This window comes from Helicoverpa zea, chromosome 11 (assembly GCF_022581195.2).
Source record: "Helicoverpa zea isolate HzStark_Cry1AcR chromosome 11, ilHelZeax1.1, whole genome shotgun sequence".
NCBI classification, from domain to species: Eukaryota; Metazoa; Arthropoda; class Insecta; order Lepidoptera; family Noctuidae; genus Helicoverpa; species Helicoverpa zea.
The window spans coordinates 6,758,049-6,776,532 of record NC_061462.1 but is presented as its reverse complement, the minus strand read 5'-3'; the positions used below and the strand labels follow the sequence as shown (position 1 = coordinate 6,776,532).

The following is an 18,484-nucleotide window of genomic DNA, read 5'->3' as shown; positions in this document are numbered from 1 at the left end:
GGTAAGTTAGTTATATGCTAAAAAGTGTATATTCCACTAATCTGACAATTTGCGATTGACGATAAGAAGTAGGAAGGAAGCAAACTTGTAAAAAAAAAACGTCATCTTGACTTTCTCGAGCGCGGCTAATTTTTTTTTTATTTTGAAGGGAATAATTCAACGTTCACGAAAAATATATAATCTGACGATTCCCGTAAGCCGAAGTAAGGAAAATTAATCGATAAAGTTTAAAGCGTGCAGCTACGTGATGCCGGTATTCTCCTCTCAGGTTTCTATTCCTCTCTCTCTTTTTTCAATTCAATTCATTTGCAATAAGTGTTGGTACATTTTGGGTTTTAAATAATCTACACTAATATTATAAAGCTAAAGAGTTTTTTTGTTTGATCTCGCTAATCTCAGGAAGTCATACATAATATGCATATATACTGTTTTTAACGAAGACGATTCATTTTATTGGATACTTTCGTTAAATACGTGTGCCTTCCAGTTGCATTGTTTGTCTATCGTGATACCGAGAAATGCCATTTCGTATACTTCTTGTAATTTATGTCCTCTATAATTACTCTTTATAGTCTTCTTTTTATACAGTCGTGGTGGCCTAGTCATCCGGTTAGACTGGAAGCCGACCCCAACATAGTTGGGAAAAAGGCTAGGCAGATGATGATGAGCCTTATTTTTTTATCTATATGTATTAAATTGAATAAAATTAGTTTTTGTAAGATTTACGCGTAGATAATTCCCTCAAGTCATGTTATTATAGATTCAATTGTATTGTTTATGTCACATGTATATTTATCAATGTCATTATAATTCAATGTAATTATTATAGAAATGTATGTAATGTATGAGCAGATTGGTACACTCCGCCAATAGCAATTTCATACATATCATTGGATAGGCCTTTTTATCTAGAATAACCTTTATTATGACAGCTTTGTTGAAATGTTTGTCCGTTCTGGGATATAGATCAAAAAGTGTGTAAAAGTTAAAACTAAATAATCTATTGATATCTCAAGTTTTAAAGGAATACCAAAGTGCTACAACGTGTATGTCTTGTAAGTACTAAGTACTTGCTGTGCAGACATTGGTGTCCAAGATAAACTTGACAGTAAATACAAACTTAGACAAGTTGCATTGGTACTTGCCTGACCTGGAATCGAATCCACATACTTGAGAGGTTGGTTCTTTACCCACTAGGCCACCACGACTTAGATAATGATTATAACAAAATTAAAAAACAACGACATTGGTGTTAATTTTTCAAAGAAAATTAGGTTACAGTATTGATTATTATTAGTTTTAAAAACTTTCCATTGTCAGATTAAGCGAGTCTCTCCAGATAATCGTCAGATTATAAGATGATTACGTTAAGGGTACATAAATGAACCATATATATCTTAATCTGACGCGCTCGAGTATTTCAAAATGGCGATTTTTTTTTGCAATTTCAAATAATAGCCACGAGTTTAGGTCACGTCTAAATCGTCAGATTATTGCATAAGAGACTTCGTTTTGGTTCACTTAACACCCCTTTTGAAAATCTGTCGCGCTCGATAAAATTATTTTTTTTCCCATTTTTAACCCTTACCTACGACCACCCCCACCATGGAAACAGTCAGATTAATATACGTATGTTTTCAAAATGACGTACGACGTGCATGCTATTAATATCTGACGCGCTCGAGTATGTCCACGCAACTGTTTTTTTTTACATTTTTGAAAGTTTATAGCCGCTCCACCCACCGATGAAAGTGTGTGTATGTCAGGACATTTTTTTCTTCTCATCATCTAAGCTTCGCAATCTAATAGGTCTCATTGACGCTCGAGTCACTCCCGGTTTAGCACTCTTGCCTCCCCTACTATAGAGTATGATTATTAACAGCAATTTTTGATTGAGTTTTTGAAGTTTGAATGTAACTGATTTTGCATGTTTGATGTAGTTTAGTTATGTAATGTTGGATTGTGCACTTTTGTAATGTTTTTTTTCCGTTATGTAAAGTCGTGATTAAGTAATTAAACTGCCTTAAACTCGTATCTGATTTTCTTAGCAAAGAGGTGTGAAGATAAATATCTTTCCAACAAAAGTAAACATGTCAATTTATTGTTATTTGTTTTTCTACATTATCTACTCACCTCAGTATTGTAGTTGTTCAACAGGGAGGTCTAGTCAGCAGATGCTTTGGACGCATAAGGCTAAAGACTAATTTGTAATAATAAACTTGATTGCTGTGTTTTATGCATGCTATTTCTTATGGTTGGGTTCAAGAAATAGGTCACAATAATAAAATGTATACATCTAGTCCGCCTGCAAATATGGCTTCGCGGAATCGCGGTCAACATGGTAATAAAAGTCGCTACAAAGAAACTTGGGAGTTTCGTCTTATTTGAGTGTCAAATGTTTTCTTTCAGAAAGAAAACTGATAAGGTGCGGAAGGAATTAGAAGAGGCGGCGAGAGAGAGCGGCAGTCGGAGTAGTGGGTCCGGCAGTTCTGAAGATAAAATATTGGACTCCATGCCGTATTACGCAACAGTTTTACCCAATAAAGTGGCACTCAGATTTGTAAGTTTGTTATTGTGTCGCCGAAAATAACATTGTCTTACAGTCATACCGCCAGACTTACCTATAATATTTGAAAAGCATTTTTATCTGCTTTCAACAAGCTTATCTGGCTTCGCTCATGCTTTTCAGTTCTAGTCCGGGATAGATTTAAAATATTTAAAAGTCTTTACATTTAATCAAGGCAATATAAGGGCGCTGTAACAACTTTTATACAATATAAATATTTTCCTTTTTAGGAGGTAAGTTATATTTTAATACTGAAGTTACTAATATGTAAGTTTTGTATGTTTAACATCTTAGACATAGAAATCTGCTCCGGTAGCGCACATACATGGTTTAAAGGGCATGTGTACGTGTGAACTTTCCTCAGGTGTAATCTAAATACCTTTTAGTGAAATTACTTAAAAAATAATGGATATAACAGCTTTTCAGATAATCATGACCAGACGAGAGAGTACTAATAAATTGAAGAATAACACACACAATAACATTTTTTATGTTTTCAAAAGTCTGTGTTGATGCATACGTTTGTCTGGCAACTATGAAAATAAAGCGTGGGAATAAATCAAAACTCAACCATACTCTCGCAGTTGAAGTTCGTGCGAAAATACTTATAGAATGTGTTCTATAAATCTTATTTTATTTGAAGTAAGATGATGAGGTAAATATAATTTAACAGGACGCTCACGACGGCGAAGTGAATGCCGTGAAATGGAGTCCGACAGACAGGATCGTTGCGACAGGAGGTGCTGATAGAAAAGTCAAATTATGGGATGTTACTAAAAGTAAGTGCTATACCTATTACTTTACCAATTAATATAAAGGTAGTACAAATTATATCATGATTTCGTATGGTTTTAGTAGGAATATAGTTAACATGTTTATAACATCTTATTCTTACAGGTAATATTCATTATTCTGTTATTTTCTTGTGCTAGGTATGGTATTTTGAGTTTGTGAATTTCGTAGAACTAAATAGTAAAGTTCCAAGTTTCATATTATTTGCTGCCTGATCCTATGTATACCTATTAATTAAAATGACATTGATTTTACATTTATCCTCAAAAAAGTATTAGGTTTCTATTAAATTCCAATGTAATTTTCAAAGCATTCTTCAATAAATATTCCTCACGTTTCCAGGTATGGTGGAGAACAGGGGTACACTGGTCGGGTCGAACGCGGGAGTCATGTCAGTAGACTTCGATTCTACTGGTGCGTACATCGTAGGAGCCAGCAATGACTTCGCAAGTAGGGTGTGGACAGTCGCCGACCAGCGATTAAGGGTGAGTCTCACTGCGTAATCAGAATCAAAAGATAGTTTGCTTGTGAAATACCGTACATTTGGTTAAGAAGTTAAATGCTTTCTGGCGTAGACGCACAGCAATATACGCACAAAACAATCGGACGTGTATGTCATTTGATTGGTGGATGATTTGATAACAGGATCTATTCTTCACTTTTTCAACACATATCAATAAGATTTGAAGTTGAAGGCCAAATTACATAAATTCTTGTTCTTCTGATTTGCATTTTTTGTACCTACGATATATCCCCATATCTCGGGACGGGTTTCTTAAAAATTCACTGAAGTGTATATTGTAAGAGTTGTAATTGTGATAGTTGAACGAGTGCAGCTAGAAATTAACCTCAAATCACGAAACAACAGAGATTTTTATCGTCTACATCTATGTGCAGACTCTTAAAAAATATCAGAGCAGCTTTCGTTTTTAAAATTGTAAAATATCAGGTTTCGTTCTCAAGTGCCCGGGGCAGTATTCATACGGCTGCCTGTGTTGGAAACGTAGTTTGATGCAAAAATCGTGTCAATGATTTTCTCAGCGGGCTGGAGGCATTTGAACGAAGTAGTCGTTACTCTGATTGCAGTGAAAGCTTAGCCTTTATGCATTATTTACCCTTTTTTTAGAAACTTCTCGGGTCCCATTAGGATGGCAACAGCGGTAATAAAATTCTAAACTCACTAGATTATAAATTAAACTTAATTTCCTACCAATAGAAAATTTAAATCGTTGACTTCAGCGATATATCAAGTAGTGAAATATTACAGTACTTAAGAGTGTGTGAACCCTTTTGCAGTAACCCCGATTAGAAGGCTTGTGGTCAATTAATTTAGTCTCCATGATTTATGTCGCGTCATAAACAGATAAGCTGAGCTTTCTATTGGAAAACTACTTCTAGTAATTGCACATCCTCCTTTGTTGGGATTGTAAATACGGACAACAAAACTGACTTGATTACTTTTAATCTTGGTTGCTCATCCCGCTTAAAAAAAAATATTTGAGGCAAGGCAGCATGTCTTTTTTATTCATATTTCTCTCTACCTAATCCATTTACCATTTCTTTGGTGTTACCTTGCTCTCTATTTACCTATCCAAGCATGTCACAATAAATATCTCATTGTTCCATTTTTGTAACTCATTCCATTTCAGTGAACATCTCCAGCATCAATATAAATCTTGTTTGTTTATATTTAACCTGCATTCCTAACTATTTTGTTGATTGTATACAGTCTGTATTTATATTATTGGCTGTGTTTCGTTTAGTCTACCGGCCATGAATAACATTATCGATATCATCTCGCTCACTGGTCATGTCCATTTACAATAATTGGAATTTTCCAATCATTATTTATTTACTGTCTCGCAGCTGAAGGCGCGTTTATAAGATTTGATCTCAAACACTATATCACAAATCATATTAGTTATGCAGATGCACGTGGGTGTTGTGCAAACGACCAAGAGGCAATAATAGTATCCGTCAGTTTGGACATTATTATTGTGGTCGGGAGGCGGGCTCACGAACACGATCGTCTATTAGCGGATTGTTAGCGCGTCTGCGCTTCGTGATCGCGCTTTGATCACTTCCGACATTTCACGCGAGTACCAACTCATCCGATCCCAATATGAATTATGTACATTATAAATACAATGATTTAAATCTATCGTAACGGACGTTTTAAGAGCCCTGTAACAATTTGATTTAATGTACTGTTACCAGCTGTAATTAATTTATCAGTGTTCACCCAATAACTACATACATCAATGTAGGCAAAAACAGTTGCAACATTTTTCTTAACTACTTGTAAATAAACAAAGTAGTAATCTTTTCCCACAGTGTTTAGACTTCAAGATGTAAACAAACTATCATCGTGAACCAATTCCACTTTGTATTGCTGCAATATCCTGTACCAGGTGGGATGAAAATATCAGAACGCACATATAAAGTAATTTGATTTGATGGTTAAATTGCAACAAACAGACATGTTAGACTTTGCTTAGCTCGGAAACGTTTCACCGCACAGGCTTTATCGAAACAAGGCGCAGAACTAAGTGTATTTAAATTGAATCGTACAACAAATCAATATATTGTTGAAGTAAATATTGCACTTGCCATGATAATACTAGATTCAATAAGTATAACAGATGGCATTCGCGTGCCGCCCACCTCGGCGGATATTTCGCATGGTCTCATCGCATCCTTATACAAACATACAATCAGGACCTCAACGTCAACAAATTGGAGAGCACGCCCACTCATTTACTGACCCACATCGAACTAAATTTATACTGGAAGTTCTATCCATTATATTGACATGCTATTTTGTATCTGATTTTGTTAAATCATGTCGGAATCCTTGAAGAGATGGAAGTACACAGCTTGTATTGCAAATTCGGTGAATTGGTGATAAATAGTGGTATCAAAAAAAAAACTTTTTAAAGTATTGTTTGCAATTTATTTCAAGATAAGCTGTGTTGCGACGTCGCCAATGCATTTTCTAAATAGTCGTTTTAAATTCATAAATATTACAAAGTGGTCTCTTCCAGCCATCGGCATCATTTAGGTTCTTCAGTTTATCTCCGTTTATTTTCGTATTGAGAAAGCCCCTGCGTGATCGCGGTATCGCAGAACTATCCCGATGCAAATAATACACAAATTGCGCAGGGAATATCCATAACTGGCGCCGAGCAATAGCCATATAATGAGTCCAAATCGATTGCGCTTCGTGAGTCCACCGGATGCTCTCTTATCTCCAGTACCGTCTGATTTACGATCTGTTAACAGATTATTCGTTCCGTAACAGTCGCCAATCTCGTTTTTATGAATTCTCCCACCTTAAAATTGAGTTTTGCCTTAAAGGGCGATCTCGAAGTAATCAACTGGTATTTCATTTATTGTAGAAGCGCTTGCTATGATCGTAAATATTGTGGACCAATTTGGTTGTACTTACCAAAAAAGGAAATTATCGTTACGTGTTAAAAACATTAATCATTATTGGGACAGTAAAATTGTTCCGAGCCGATATTTCTTGTAATAAAATTGATAAGATGCGTAAATTATTTCTTTATCTTCAGTGCACAGCCTTAACCCAGTAATGAAATTCATTCCACAAAAAAGAAACAATTGTTTCATTGCTCCATATGTTTTACCATACTGGCAAATTAAGTCAACCTTTCTAAAAAAAATATTTGTGAAGATGAAAGGTAACCTTTGTCATCGTTTACTTTCCTTTCCAAACGAAAGTGTCCTAGTTAGTATTTAAAAGGCTAAGTTAATGCACTTTTGTTACAAAGGTAGCCATTCAGTGGAATCTACTATTATTATTGTTATTTAACTGTCGTTAATCGCCTGTTTGTTTAGATTTCCCTTTCTCTCGTTACTTGTCTTCTAATTTAAGTACGTATATTGTATTTGGATCTGATGACTCTGTTAAAACTCTTTGTTATATTTGCGGCAGAGGAATGCGTATTTCTCTCTATTTATGGTTTTGTATGCTTAATTGTCATTGTGTTAGGAATTGGGTTCATCATGATTACATTGTTCATTTTAGGCAAATTTTATTAGAGTCGAAAGCCCAGAAAATATAATTAAGACGGTAATTATGTAGGTTGCTAATCTAAATGATCTCAAGATACAATAAAGAAACAAAGAAAACGCGGCGGTGGGCTCTGTCAATGTAAAGCTAACTTGCAAAGTTGCGACGTTAAATGTGTTTGTACTTACGAACGATCAGCGGGACACCAAACTGATGTTTGTATAATAAAGTAGACAATAAATGTGAGACATTATGCAGCTTTACTTGACTCAATGGAATTTGCATAAACGTAATTGCCTTAGACTGAATCACGTTACGCTGGATGGACAGGCTGACGTAGATCGTGTAATAATTTTCCAAGTCCCGAGGATCCTACTTTGCAGGTGATAATAGACGAAAATGTTTTGCTCGCCTCGTTAATTGCAAAACAACGTGCGAATTCTCTAAAGAGTAGCCAATAAACGACTACTTTTTTCATAATCTGCATTTATTGTCCATTTGATGGTCGTTGCGCTCTTTAAGTTCCCAACGTGACTCATTTATTGTAATACTTAATCAGATTACATATTTCATGAGAAGCGAGCCGTCCCGGCAATATTTCATTTGTGTCGCGATGCCGAGCGCGAGATAAAATCTTCAACTATTCGCTCAATAAGTAGGATCGGAACAAGATACAAAAGGAGCCGATATTGATCGAGTACGAGCTCTTCCCTATACCAAAGCGTTCCAAGGACGTTCCTTATAAAGACATGGCAATGTTTAATATATATGTTGACTGTTGGACTTGTCCCATGACCGATGTTCGCTAGTCGATTGTTCAACTTTTTTTTTCTTGTCTGTACCTCGCGATTCCGGTGGCCACCGTCGATTCCCTTTTATGAATATTTCATATTATTGTAAACGACTTTATCTGCAACACAATGTTGCATTCAATATTTGAATTTTATAGTTCTTCGAAAATGTCTGTCGACTACTGCAAAATTGTGACCGCCCAGCTGTCAGCTTTCACAAGACATTTGCGTTTTATTATTTTTATACCTCTTTGCTGTTCAATTGAAAACTGGTTAGATTTTTATGTTCCTATTCAAGACCTACTAAATTGTGTGAACACAATTCTCTATTTTTGTAAAATGTGTGGCAGATGGCAAATATTAAATCGAATATAGGCTTTTTATGTGTCGTTACGTGAACGTGTAAGATTTAAAATGTTACGCATAGCTATCTAGTAGCTGTAAGTTATTAATAATCTTCTCTTTTTATTCTTTATAGGATGTTAGAGAAAGATGCCATGTCATCTTTTCCACTTCAGGTGCTAAGGACTAAGGTTCATTGTAATTTAAAATTTTTGAATTGCTTCAATAATATAGTACTTTTTCTACCATGAACGAAATACCATCTACGATAAATGAATGAATGCAGCTTGAATAAAGCTCGTTCGAGCAATAAGTGCTCCCTCAGTAAAATATAGGTCCGTTTCTAATGAGCTATCATGTTTTTTCATAGAGTTCATTTCTAATGGATGATCTGTAAGCAGGTTTTTAAACTCTTTGTAACCCTGCATGTGGTACTGTCAGTGTATCCTAGTACCATCTAGAATTACCTTTTTTTATGAGGCAGCCGTAGCTTTCGCGGCAAACTCAAACAGGCTTTATTTTATTTCTTTTCAACACCGTCGCTAATCTAAATCTAGAAAGAACGCTTGTAGGGACAAATTCTTTGTTGCTGGGCTACTAATGGCTGCGCTTAGTTGTTCTCAAGTCGGCACGCGACACAAGACACGTGCCGTCGCGCGCGCCGATCTTATCTAGCGCACGAACGACCGCCGTGCCCCTTCACACGTGATGGTGCCAAGAACTTAACTCAAAGATCCCATCTCATTGATGTGTGCAATTTCAACACTCACCACTCAAATCTACACGCAGCCTTTTTATCATTAGATTTTTTGCATTTTATTTTACTACTCTTTTTGACAGTGTCGGAAACAGGTAGGCTACAAAAAACAGTTTAATGACAGCGCAGATTGAGTTTTTAGTCAGCAATCATAAAAATATCAAGGCAGTATAATTGGAAGATGTTTTGTTTCATATTTATCAGACCGACCCATCAAGTTGGATAATAATGAATTGGCAGTTTTAACAATCATATTTAATTAGTGAGGTGATTACCATTGAATAGTGTTCTTGCTTTGTTTCTTCGTAAAATATAATAAGGGAGGCAACAGCATAAAATGAAACCAAAGAAATATTTTGGAAGTTTTATTTTAAGTAATGACAATTTGGACGGATGAATCAGGGTAAAATGCCGTTTAAATAAGAGGTTTAAACAACATTTTAATACATTAACATCTCATTATTAAGGCACTAGTAGATATCATAATAAAATACTTTCAGTTAACATGGAATAGCACATTTTGTAAGTCGTAAGCTTTCTTTTGTTTAGGTAGGTATTTCATTTATATTAAATTTTTATTAAATAGTATTAAATTCAATCATAAATTACGTAAAAAAGAAACTATCCTAAATTAAATAAATTACGATGTCGGGACGGCCGTCAATCCATCGTCTCTTGACTTAGGTCGCACGTTCGGTTATCTACTTAAAAGGTACTGAAATGTTACTTTTTACTTATCACTACGTATCATTAAAATCAGGCTTACGCTACTTTTAAAAAAATATGGTACAATACGTAATCGGACTTCCACAAATGGATGTCCGAGCGTAAAGTGAACGAATGAGCGACGTGATCTTGATAACGACTCACGGCCGCGGTCCCGCCGACGACGCCGGAGATGGGGACAAGCGAGCGTTCTCACACACAAGACGCACTCAACAACGGTCACACAACGCGCCGCACTCGCATCCGTCCACATTCGCGCACGCTCTGCTGGTCGTCCCCGCCTCTGTGTCGCGCGCCCCCGCACCACCGCGCCCTTACGTGCTGTGCTGTGGAAGCGCTCGGCCACTAACCATTAAATAACCGCTATCGCTGCTCTGCGCTCTCGGCGGACGACTTGACACCCAAAGGATATCGTCCTCACGAGCCAGAACTCGACGGGGGTTTTTAAACTAACGAAATATACTACTATTGCGGACGCTGATCACGTCGACACGCCTAATGTTATTTAGAAATGCCTCTGGTGCGCACGAGAAAAACTGGCATCATAGACTTTGCATAGAGCGGAGGGAGCATTGGGTCCTGGTAGCAGCTCAGCAGCTTTAGCGGCGGCGCGTCTTCGCTGCCAACTGCATGTCCACGCAGCGAGCACGACTAGTTGAGCTGCCAGGAAAGCAGCCGCCGCAAGCATTGCTCCTGCTGCGTTTACGCAAGTAACGTCGGTCTCTCTAACATACACGGAGTCTTCAGTAACGTTCTTGGCGCGTTGTTTATCGAAGCCGAACTTGTCGGTAATCTGAATGGTTTGCACAAGAAGCATGTCGTCGGTAGGTGCCGCGGGGGTCGAACGCCTCTTCCTACGTCCGTAAGACATGACGGAGCGGAGTTCGTTCGGGCCGCCGTCGCACTGAACTGGTTCACACGTAGGCATGCAGGGAGTGACTAATGCTCGGAACTGGACGACTTCCGAAGATGGGAACTTGAAGGCGTCAAAGTGAGACAACAGCATCTGTAAGGTTGAACAAATCGCTCGTTAAAATTGTTCTCTTCGAGGTTGAAGATTAATGAGTCAATTATTTTCATTACGAGTTTCTGTCCGCCTTTACATGCGTGGAATATTTTTATTGCTACAGCAAAAACATACTACCTAAAAATAATGTGGCTTAAATGGTCTCATACCACTTCATTATCTTTAAATATAAAACATTAATGTTTTAACGAGTTATAATTATAGTTCTTTATAATGAATTTAATGGCGCATTCTGAACAGAATCAAGATTTCTATGAAATAGGTAGTTGAGTTTCGGTTCTTACCTTTCCACTATTCGCTGATTTGAACAATGGTCCCATGATGAAGTGCTCGGTGGGACAACCGTTGCTGTCGATGAGGGTGATTTCGCTGGAATCGACTCCATCCATGGCAACAAGCTCTCGCACAAAGATTTCGAATGGCGAGTTGGGGTCCATGATCTCGAAACGAAGTGCCTAAACAAAGAGGAATTATTTGGTTATTTTCGAAGCACTAAAAATCGTTTACAGATGTTAAATTCAAGAATTATAATTACCAGGGGGTCTCCAACTTCAGCAGATGCAATAGTGTCGTCTCCATTCCTGTCGGTAATACGCATAGCTACGTTGGGAGAGTCGACAATGACCTCCTCAGTCAGACCGGTCTTGATGTCGCCGTGGATGCCCAGGTCGACCTCGTTTGCTACAGTCTTGTTGGTGAGATCGTATTGGCAAGTTACAGCTAAGCCGAGATCAGAGGATGTAACGATGGTATCGTGATGCTGAATAACCACATCATTTAAGTACCTGAAAGAAAAATGGCAATGTTAATTTACTTATTCATTTTTGGAAATTTTTTCCTTAATGTTTGGATATTATGTAAATGTGTTTACCTTCCAAGTCCATTCTGTTTAACGTTACACTCGAGGTTGTTGTATCCCATGTGCAATTCGAATTCAAGACTCTGTTTAACGTCGACGACACAGGAGTTAGGACTGCCCTTGGCGTAGATTTTGCCATCGAAAAGTTTGGATGTTTGAATTTTAGCGACCATGTCACCAGAACGACAATCGATAGACACGTTGTAACAAGATGACAATTCGTAGGTGGCCGCTTCGGGAACCTCCAAGTAAGGGTCCTAAAATTACAATAAATATTTAACTTTAAAATAGAACAACTGTTAATTTATAAACTCGTAGAGTTACATATTTAATTAATTGTCAATAGAGTATTTGCCTCTAAATAGCAGCATACCTGAATATCGGCTAGCGTGGCTCGGGAGTGATGAGACAGACGGCAGACATGGTCTCCAGTATCTCCATGGTCGTACGAGTGGCAACGGAAAGGCGAATTCAAGCAAAGTTCACGGCATTCCTCAACGGTTTGGACATCTTGATATACAGAGTCCACAGTTTTTAGAATACGACCACCCATTTTCTTGAATTCACAAAGTTTGGTAGGCTCCTCTACGCAGTTATTTTCCAAATAGTCGGTGTCTGAAGAAAAAATGAAGAAGAGTGATTGAAAAATACATACATTACTTAAGTAAAACTATGCATAAGAAATAAAAAAAGATGATGGGCTACCTTCGTTCGGTTGGAAAGAGTTGGTTCCCGCCAGAGTAATACGGTCCATGTTAGACAGCACGCACTCCCCAGTTTTATTGTTGTAGTTCGCCGATCTGCAACAATGTTTCACGCGGTTTAACAGCAGCTATGTTTTTGTTAGCTTTTTTATTGTGTGAATTTTCCCAAGTAGTTAACCGCATGCATAGTGCGATTGACGCTATTTTGCTTGCACCGTTTAATTGTCAATTATCTTTCATGATTAATATGGTAATTATCAATTTCAATGAGACCTGTTTATGTATTAATTTTAATACATTTTTGACATGATAACCTGGCGGTATGTTTCTATTTCTCGGCTCTTAGTGGAAGTATCTAGTCTTGAGAACACTTAAGACTGGTTTTATGTAGCGCATGATTAACGCTGTTAGCCGACGGAGACTGTTAAGGAGATGATACAGCTGTTTGAATTCAAGTTTTGCAGTAATAGTCCGATGTGGGTCGCTGTGCCTATTTGATTTTAACGTCCTCGATAAGAGTACAGGTATGTACGCGTATCGTGTTGTGCGCAATACTCTCTCAATTAAACCGCTCAGTTATACTTTTACTTTCAATGCCGCCGCGAGTTGTCATAATCATAATAGCTTTATATTCAATGAGCTCTTTTGTTTGCATACTGCTTGAGTAACTCTGTGCACAGCGATATTAGCTTATACGCTGATTTAATTTCCCATCATACAATACAATAAAAATACCATGGCTATATCCCTATATTTTCAAGTCTAATGTAACGCTTTTCAAATGTCCTATTATGCAGTTTTTCCATTGGTTTGAATCATATTATACTTATGAATAATACGCTTCGTGTTCATTAACATTGTATCTATATAAAACAGTGACGTTTCAATGTATAATGTTACTTTGTGCTTAGTGACCACCCGTATAATATTATCTGGTTGATCTAGCTCAATATTTTCTCTTGATGTACAATCGAACCCGATCAGATGACCCCCGCGCTAACCTGTGTGATTTTCACATGAGATGGGCGCATTTCTTTGTTGTGTTCGCCATGAGAACTTTCTGTTTCGTTCAATAGACGCTTAGTTATCTATTTATAAAATTAATTGGTTTACTGGTACATTAACTTTGATTTTGCACTTATTATCGTGATCTTATGTAACGGCTTCAAGTCTATTACAAGAAGACATTAATTTAGTATGTTTAAAGTTGATGATTGCGAATGTCCCGCTACTGGTAGCCGTTGTTCATTTAACCGTACGGGCAGCTCGGATGCCTCTACCTCATCGCATAATAATTACACTGACTACCTGCAATTTGTTCAACTGTATCTTCATACTCACACATACGGTCATAAAACCAAAATTTGCTTAATGCCTGGTTATGATTGCTAAATTAAACTAGGTAGGGCAATAAGTGGTGAGTCCGTTTCCTAGTTGTGGAATATCATTTTATATTATAATGTAGTAGAATAAATAATTTCAATGTAAACAATCAGTGAATTTATTATTATGGTTTTATGGGTACAGTTAAACTGTCAAAGATACGCATGATTTACATAATAACCGCGCACATAACATTGTAGTAGGTAGGTATTCATTTCATTTAAGTACAAATACGTCGTTGGTGGTCAATCTAATAAAAAATAATAATGTGTTATTTATTGATAGGCCATAATTTCGATTGCTCGTAATTTGTACCCTGATCTCTCGATCTGAAGCGTGACTAAATAAAAACAGGAATATCCGCAGTATTTTATTTAATTGCTAACATTTGTTTTATGTGCTTGTTATTTGATTTAAAGTTTGTAATAACAGTGCCCGAGTCTCGTAGAAAAACAATTTTTATTGAATTAAAGGTATCTCATTCACTGTGGTATACTTCTCGAAGAGACTATCGACGGTAATTATTTAAGTGCGGAAAGGGCTCGAAGGGGAAAACAATATGTGGCTTATCGGTTATTGTATCGTGGAAGTAGGAAGCGATAGGGCAGGCCGCTCCCACACCGCGCGCCACTCTGCCCGCCACGTCCGGAGAATATTTGCCAAATGTCGTGACTGTCGACGATCGCGATGCGCGCCGCCCGGGGTGCGCCTGCGCCGCCTGTTCGCCTCAATGGAGATACGACGATTTGTATCCAACGGTACACGTGTCGAACCAAGCTTGACTACGTAAAATCCCGCATTTAATTCTCTAATCGCTTGTCTAACCCCAACCCTAGTTAAGAATTCCGAGATGATGGCGTGAAATCGTGGAATTTATTACGTGTGGACTTTGTTAGTTCAGACGTGGTAGCTAAATAAATTTAATGTTCCCCGGAGCAATAGTTGAGTCTGTCAAGAAGTATCCACCGATTCAAAGACTTACAAATGGTTTCATTTCAAAATTATGTCGAACAGTAGGTCATTGATTCAGGTAAATTGGCGACTTTTTATTGCACTTTCAGCTAACGGTCTTCAGAAAGAGTCACAACAACCAAACTATGTTAAGTGGCAATACTATAAACTCATTACAAAGATGATGTTCAGAAAATAAATTTATAGATATAGACTGAGCTTTCTAGTTGGAGAGAAGTAATGCGTTTCGATCTGTAATATTGTTGGCCTATACTGGTGAACGCACGTAGTGCACGCGTTCAGAAGCAAATTAGCGCTACAATCCGCAATCGTTACTGAGCAGAGCAAGCTTGACCTGAACACGCCAACGGAAATACGTGTATCGAATGTGAGCGTCTGACGCAGTACACTATTTATGTTAATGATATCAAAAACCGTACAAGGAAATAAACACAATAGGACAGTCGTGTCTTGCTACATTAGACGCCTGAGACGTAGGCCGTTCAATTGGCCTCCCTGCTTTGTATATAATGCTCGTTTGTAGAATTCAGAAACGGAACGGCTACCAGGAAGAGGCTGTGACTTATCCACTGAACTGAGCCGCAAAGATGTACCGCGCAGCCCGCCATCTATGGCAACTTGGTGAAGGCTGATTGACTTCGTTATCGGGCTTATCTATAAATTAGCTTATACTCGTATGGATATCTAATGAGCCGACTTTGATGATAAATATTTGTATTTTAACTTGTAGCTACAAGGAATTTTGTTGCGTGGACTCCTTTCACTGGTAAGGACGTATTTACATACATAACTGTCTTCGTTAGGCACAATGTTGAATCAGTCAATATATGATAGTATCTGATTGAAGGGAATAGAGTCATGACCCCCTCCGTTTATTTTCACGTCTTGTTAGTGCAATTGTAATGGACAATATCGACGTCAGTTATGTAGTGATGGTGTTAACAAAATGTTATATTAGATGAGAAACAACTGAATAATTTTTCTGAGATATGCTTGAAGTCTTGAATACTGTCATCTTATTTAGTGATGATAACTATTTATTCTTTGATGCAAAGAATTAAATTGCAAACAATAAATTGTATTACTCATTTAATATTCAAAATTGTTAACTGTTTTATGGTCTGTAACCATGCTTCGGAAAGATACGTCCTACCATCCATAATAAAGCTGTAAAGTGGAAAGTAGGTAATTGTTAAAGTACGTTCATATTTTCCGTCGGCGTCGTACTAAACTAGTCGCTTATTTTATGGCGATTGATGAATTCATATTACCGTAATAAACTGTACAGTCTTTAAACTGGGAATAAATCATAGTGCCTTCACTATTTTAATTGCAAAAACTTCAATAGCAATTAACGTATCTTTAATTTCTAAAAATCCCTTGTGTAATTTTAATTGCATCAACAATTACGGCATGATGCCATCGGATCGTTAATTAACTCTTAGATTGCTGTTCGCTATTCTATGCATTGAAATATTTTCTTTCGATGTAAGGCAATTTTGTTTGGAATCACACACAATGAAATAATAAAAAACCATTAACGTCTTCAACTCATGTGCTTGTTGCGTACTTAAGTAAAAAATGTGTTGCTGCAGCGAGTTATGTTTCTTATACTTTCTTTGAACGTTTTAATTGGATAGCATCCGTATTGTACAAATCGTGGTATTTATTAATAGAAGTATAATGTTTGCACTAATACTATTGTAAGTGTCTGTACGAGCGCGCATAGGTCGTGTTGAGGGCAAGGAGTGCTCGCGGGTCATTCATGTTTCACTCCGCCCATATACCGCTCTACTTTGTAGTTTTCTTTAAAACGTTTAATGAACTTAATAGGAAACGCAATGAAGCTATTTCATAATAACTTAAATGTAACTGAAGGTAGACAGTATAAGGTATTTAGATGTGAAGGAATGTATAAAATCATCAGTTTATTGCACTTTTACAAAATACGAAATTGTAATACAAATGATGACTATTTCACATAAAATGTGTGGTAAAAGATTTTATAACGTTAGCCTCAACAGGATGAATGTGATTTCAATAAATTCACCGCATCCTTCTATTGTGGTTTCGAGAAGCAACATAAATTCGATGTTATGTCCGCGACAAAAATATGAATCTGTTTTCTATAAGCCACGGTTTGTTCTTATGTGTATTCGCATGAATCAACGCTCTTATTGACTTTTGATGTGCGGTTATTTGTATTTGCGCTGCACATAAAACAAGGGAAGCTTATTGTAAATCTGTTCAAGAACAAAGCTTTCTCTAAAATGATGTCTACGAGAGAGGCCATAGTTTCAACAGCTTGAATTGGTTGTCAGGGAACAAATTAAACATGTCTGGAGTTAAGAATATGTGTTGTTATTTATGTGTTTTGTCTGGTATTTAACTAACCTGCAAACAAACTCGTTTTCGCCAAGGCAGAGGTCAAGGCACATCTGCCTGGAACCGACTGTGTGTGTCCTCTTGCCTCTCCCTTTGAGATGGTAGCCGCGCACGCGGTCGAAGCACCAAGCCCTCTCACAGGGACGCACGCCCAGACACGACTTTTGTGCGTAGATCGTGAACACCGGGAATTGTGACTTTGTTAATGCACCTGCAAATAATAATAATATTAGAACATAACCACATTTTAAATAATATTTCACGTCACTTCGTGGGATCAATAGTAGAATTTATTTCTATTTCAAATGGTTTGTTGCAAAAAAATCTAAGTTCTATGCAAGAAATATGAGAAAAGAGGCGCTCGTGTCATCATTAAATTCTTCATGCTCACGCACGTGTTCTGGACGTAGAGGCGTTCAACCTTAGCGAATTTGAAAATCCGCACACCGAGTCGACCGGAGCGATTTGTGCTTCCATAATTGGATCTCATCGCTTAGTTCCTTGAACTGACGGCTTGGCGGCAATTTCACTACGGCTTAATTCAATATGACCCTTAATCGGCATCTCCTTTTCACTGTTATTATCGTATCTACCGAGGTTGTTAAGAGCGTACGCATTCGAGATAAACTCAGTTTATTCCACAAAAGATGATGCATACCCCACATTTGCCTAACCACAGCAAGAATGCATTGACTAAAAGTTCGTTAGCATCTTTGTTAGTCATTTTTTTATTTATTATAATATTAAAATCGATGTAAGTCCATTTTGTGCATCCCTGTCGTGCCTCCGTTGTCAAAATAAAAAACGCAACACATTCTGGTACGCTGCATTTTCTGGATTGCCTTTTTATAGTAGCCTTTGACACTTTATGGCATCTTCGCAAGCATTGAATAAAATACTATTATCATTTTCAATGTGGCTACAATATATGTACTTTGCAAGGCAAAAATATGTAGATATTTTCACATACAGGATCTTTACTAAATCAACATACATGATACCTAAATCCAAAAAAAATAACTACTTAACTTTCGCTAAGAAGTCAAGTACAATAAAGAAACGGTTTTTGTTATTAGCAAAAATTATTGTGTATAGTGTACCTCTATTCATGTTTATGAGGTCAAATCGCGTTCTACTAACTCGTGTT

At 37.3% G+C, this 18,484-nt stretch overlaps 2 protein-coding genes across 3 annotated transcripts in view; one reads left to right on the top strand and one right to left on the bottom strand.

Moving 5' to 3' along the window:
- The window catches only part of LOC124634273 (autophagy-related protein 16-1), a 153,623-nt gene that overhangs the window by 6,635 nt on the left and 128,504 nt on the right, over positions 1–18,484 (top strand). For both annotated transcript variants that reach the window (XM_047169745.1, XM_047169744.1), the window contains 3 exons: positions 2,410–2,560; positions 3,240–3,345; positions 3,701–3,843. In XM_047169745.1, coding sequence (XP_047025701.1) covers positions 2,410–2,560; positions 3,240–3,345; positions 3,701–3,843 — 400 coding nt within the window. The remainder of the gene's footprint in view (positions 1–2,409; positions 2,561–3,239; positions 3,346–3,700; positions 3,844–18,484) is intronic.
- The window catches only part of LOC124634271, a 53,905-nt gene continuing 45,054 nt past the window's right edge, over positions 9,634–18,484 (bottom strand). The window contains exons 6-12 of the mRNA XM_047169743.1: positions 17,347–17,548; positions 12,599–12,693; positions 12,267–12,508; positions 11,906–12,150; positions 11,570–11,819; positions 11,319–11,489; positions 9,634–11,013 (exon numbers count right to left, since the gene is read on the bottom strand). Coding sequence (XP_047025699.1) covers positions 10,513–11,013; positions 11,319–11,489; positions 11,570–11,819; positions 11,906–12,150; positions 12,267–12,508; positions 12,599–12,693; positions 17,347–17,548 — 1,706 coding nt within the window. The 3' untranslated portion in view covers positions 9,634–10,512. The remainder of the gene's footprint in view (positions 11,014–11,318; positions 11,490–11,569; positions 11,820–11,905; positions 12,151–12,266; positions 12,509–12,598; positions 12,694–17,346; positions 17,549–18,484) is intronic.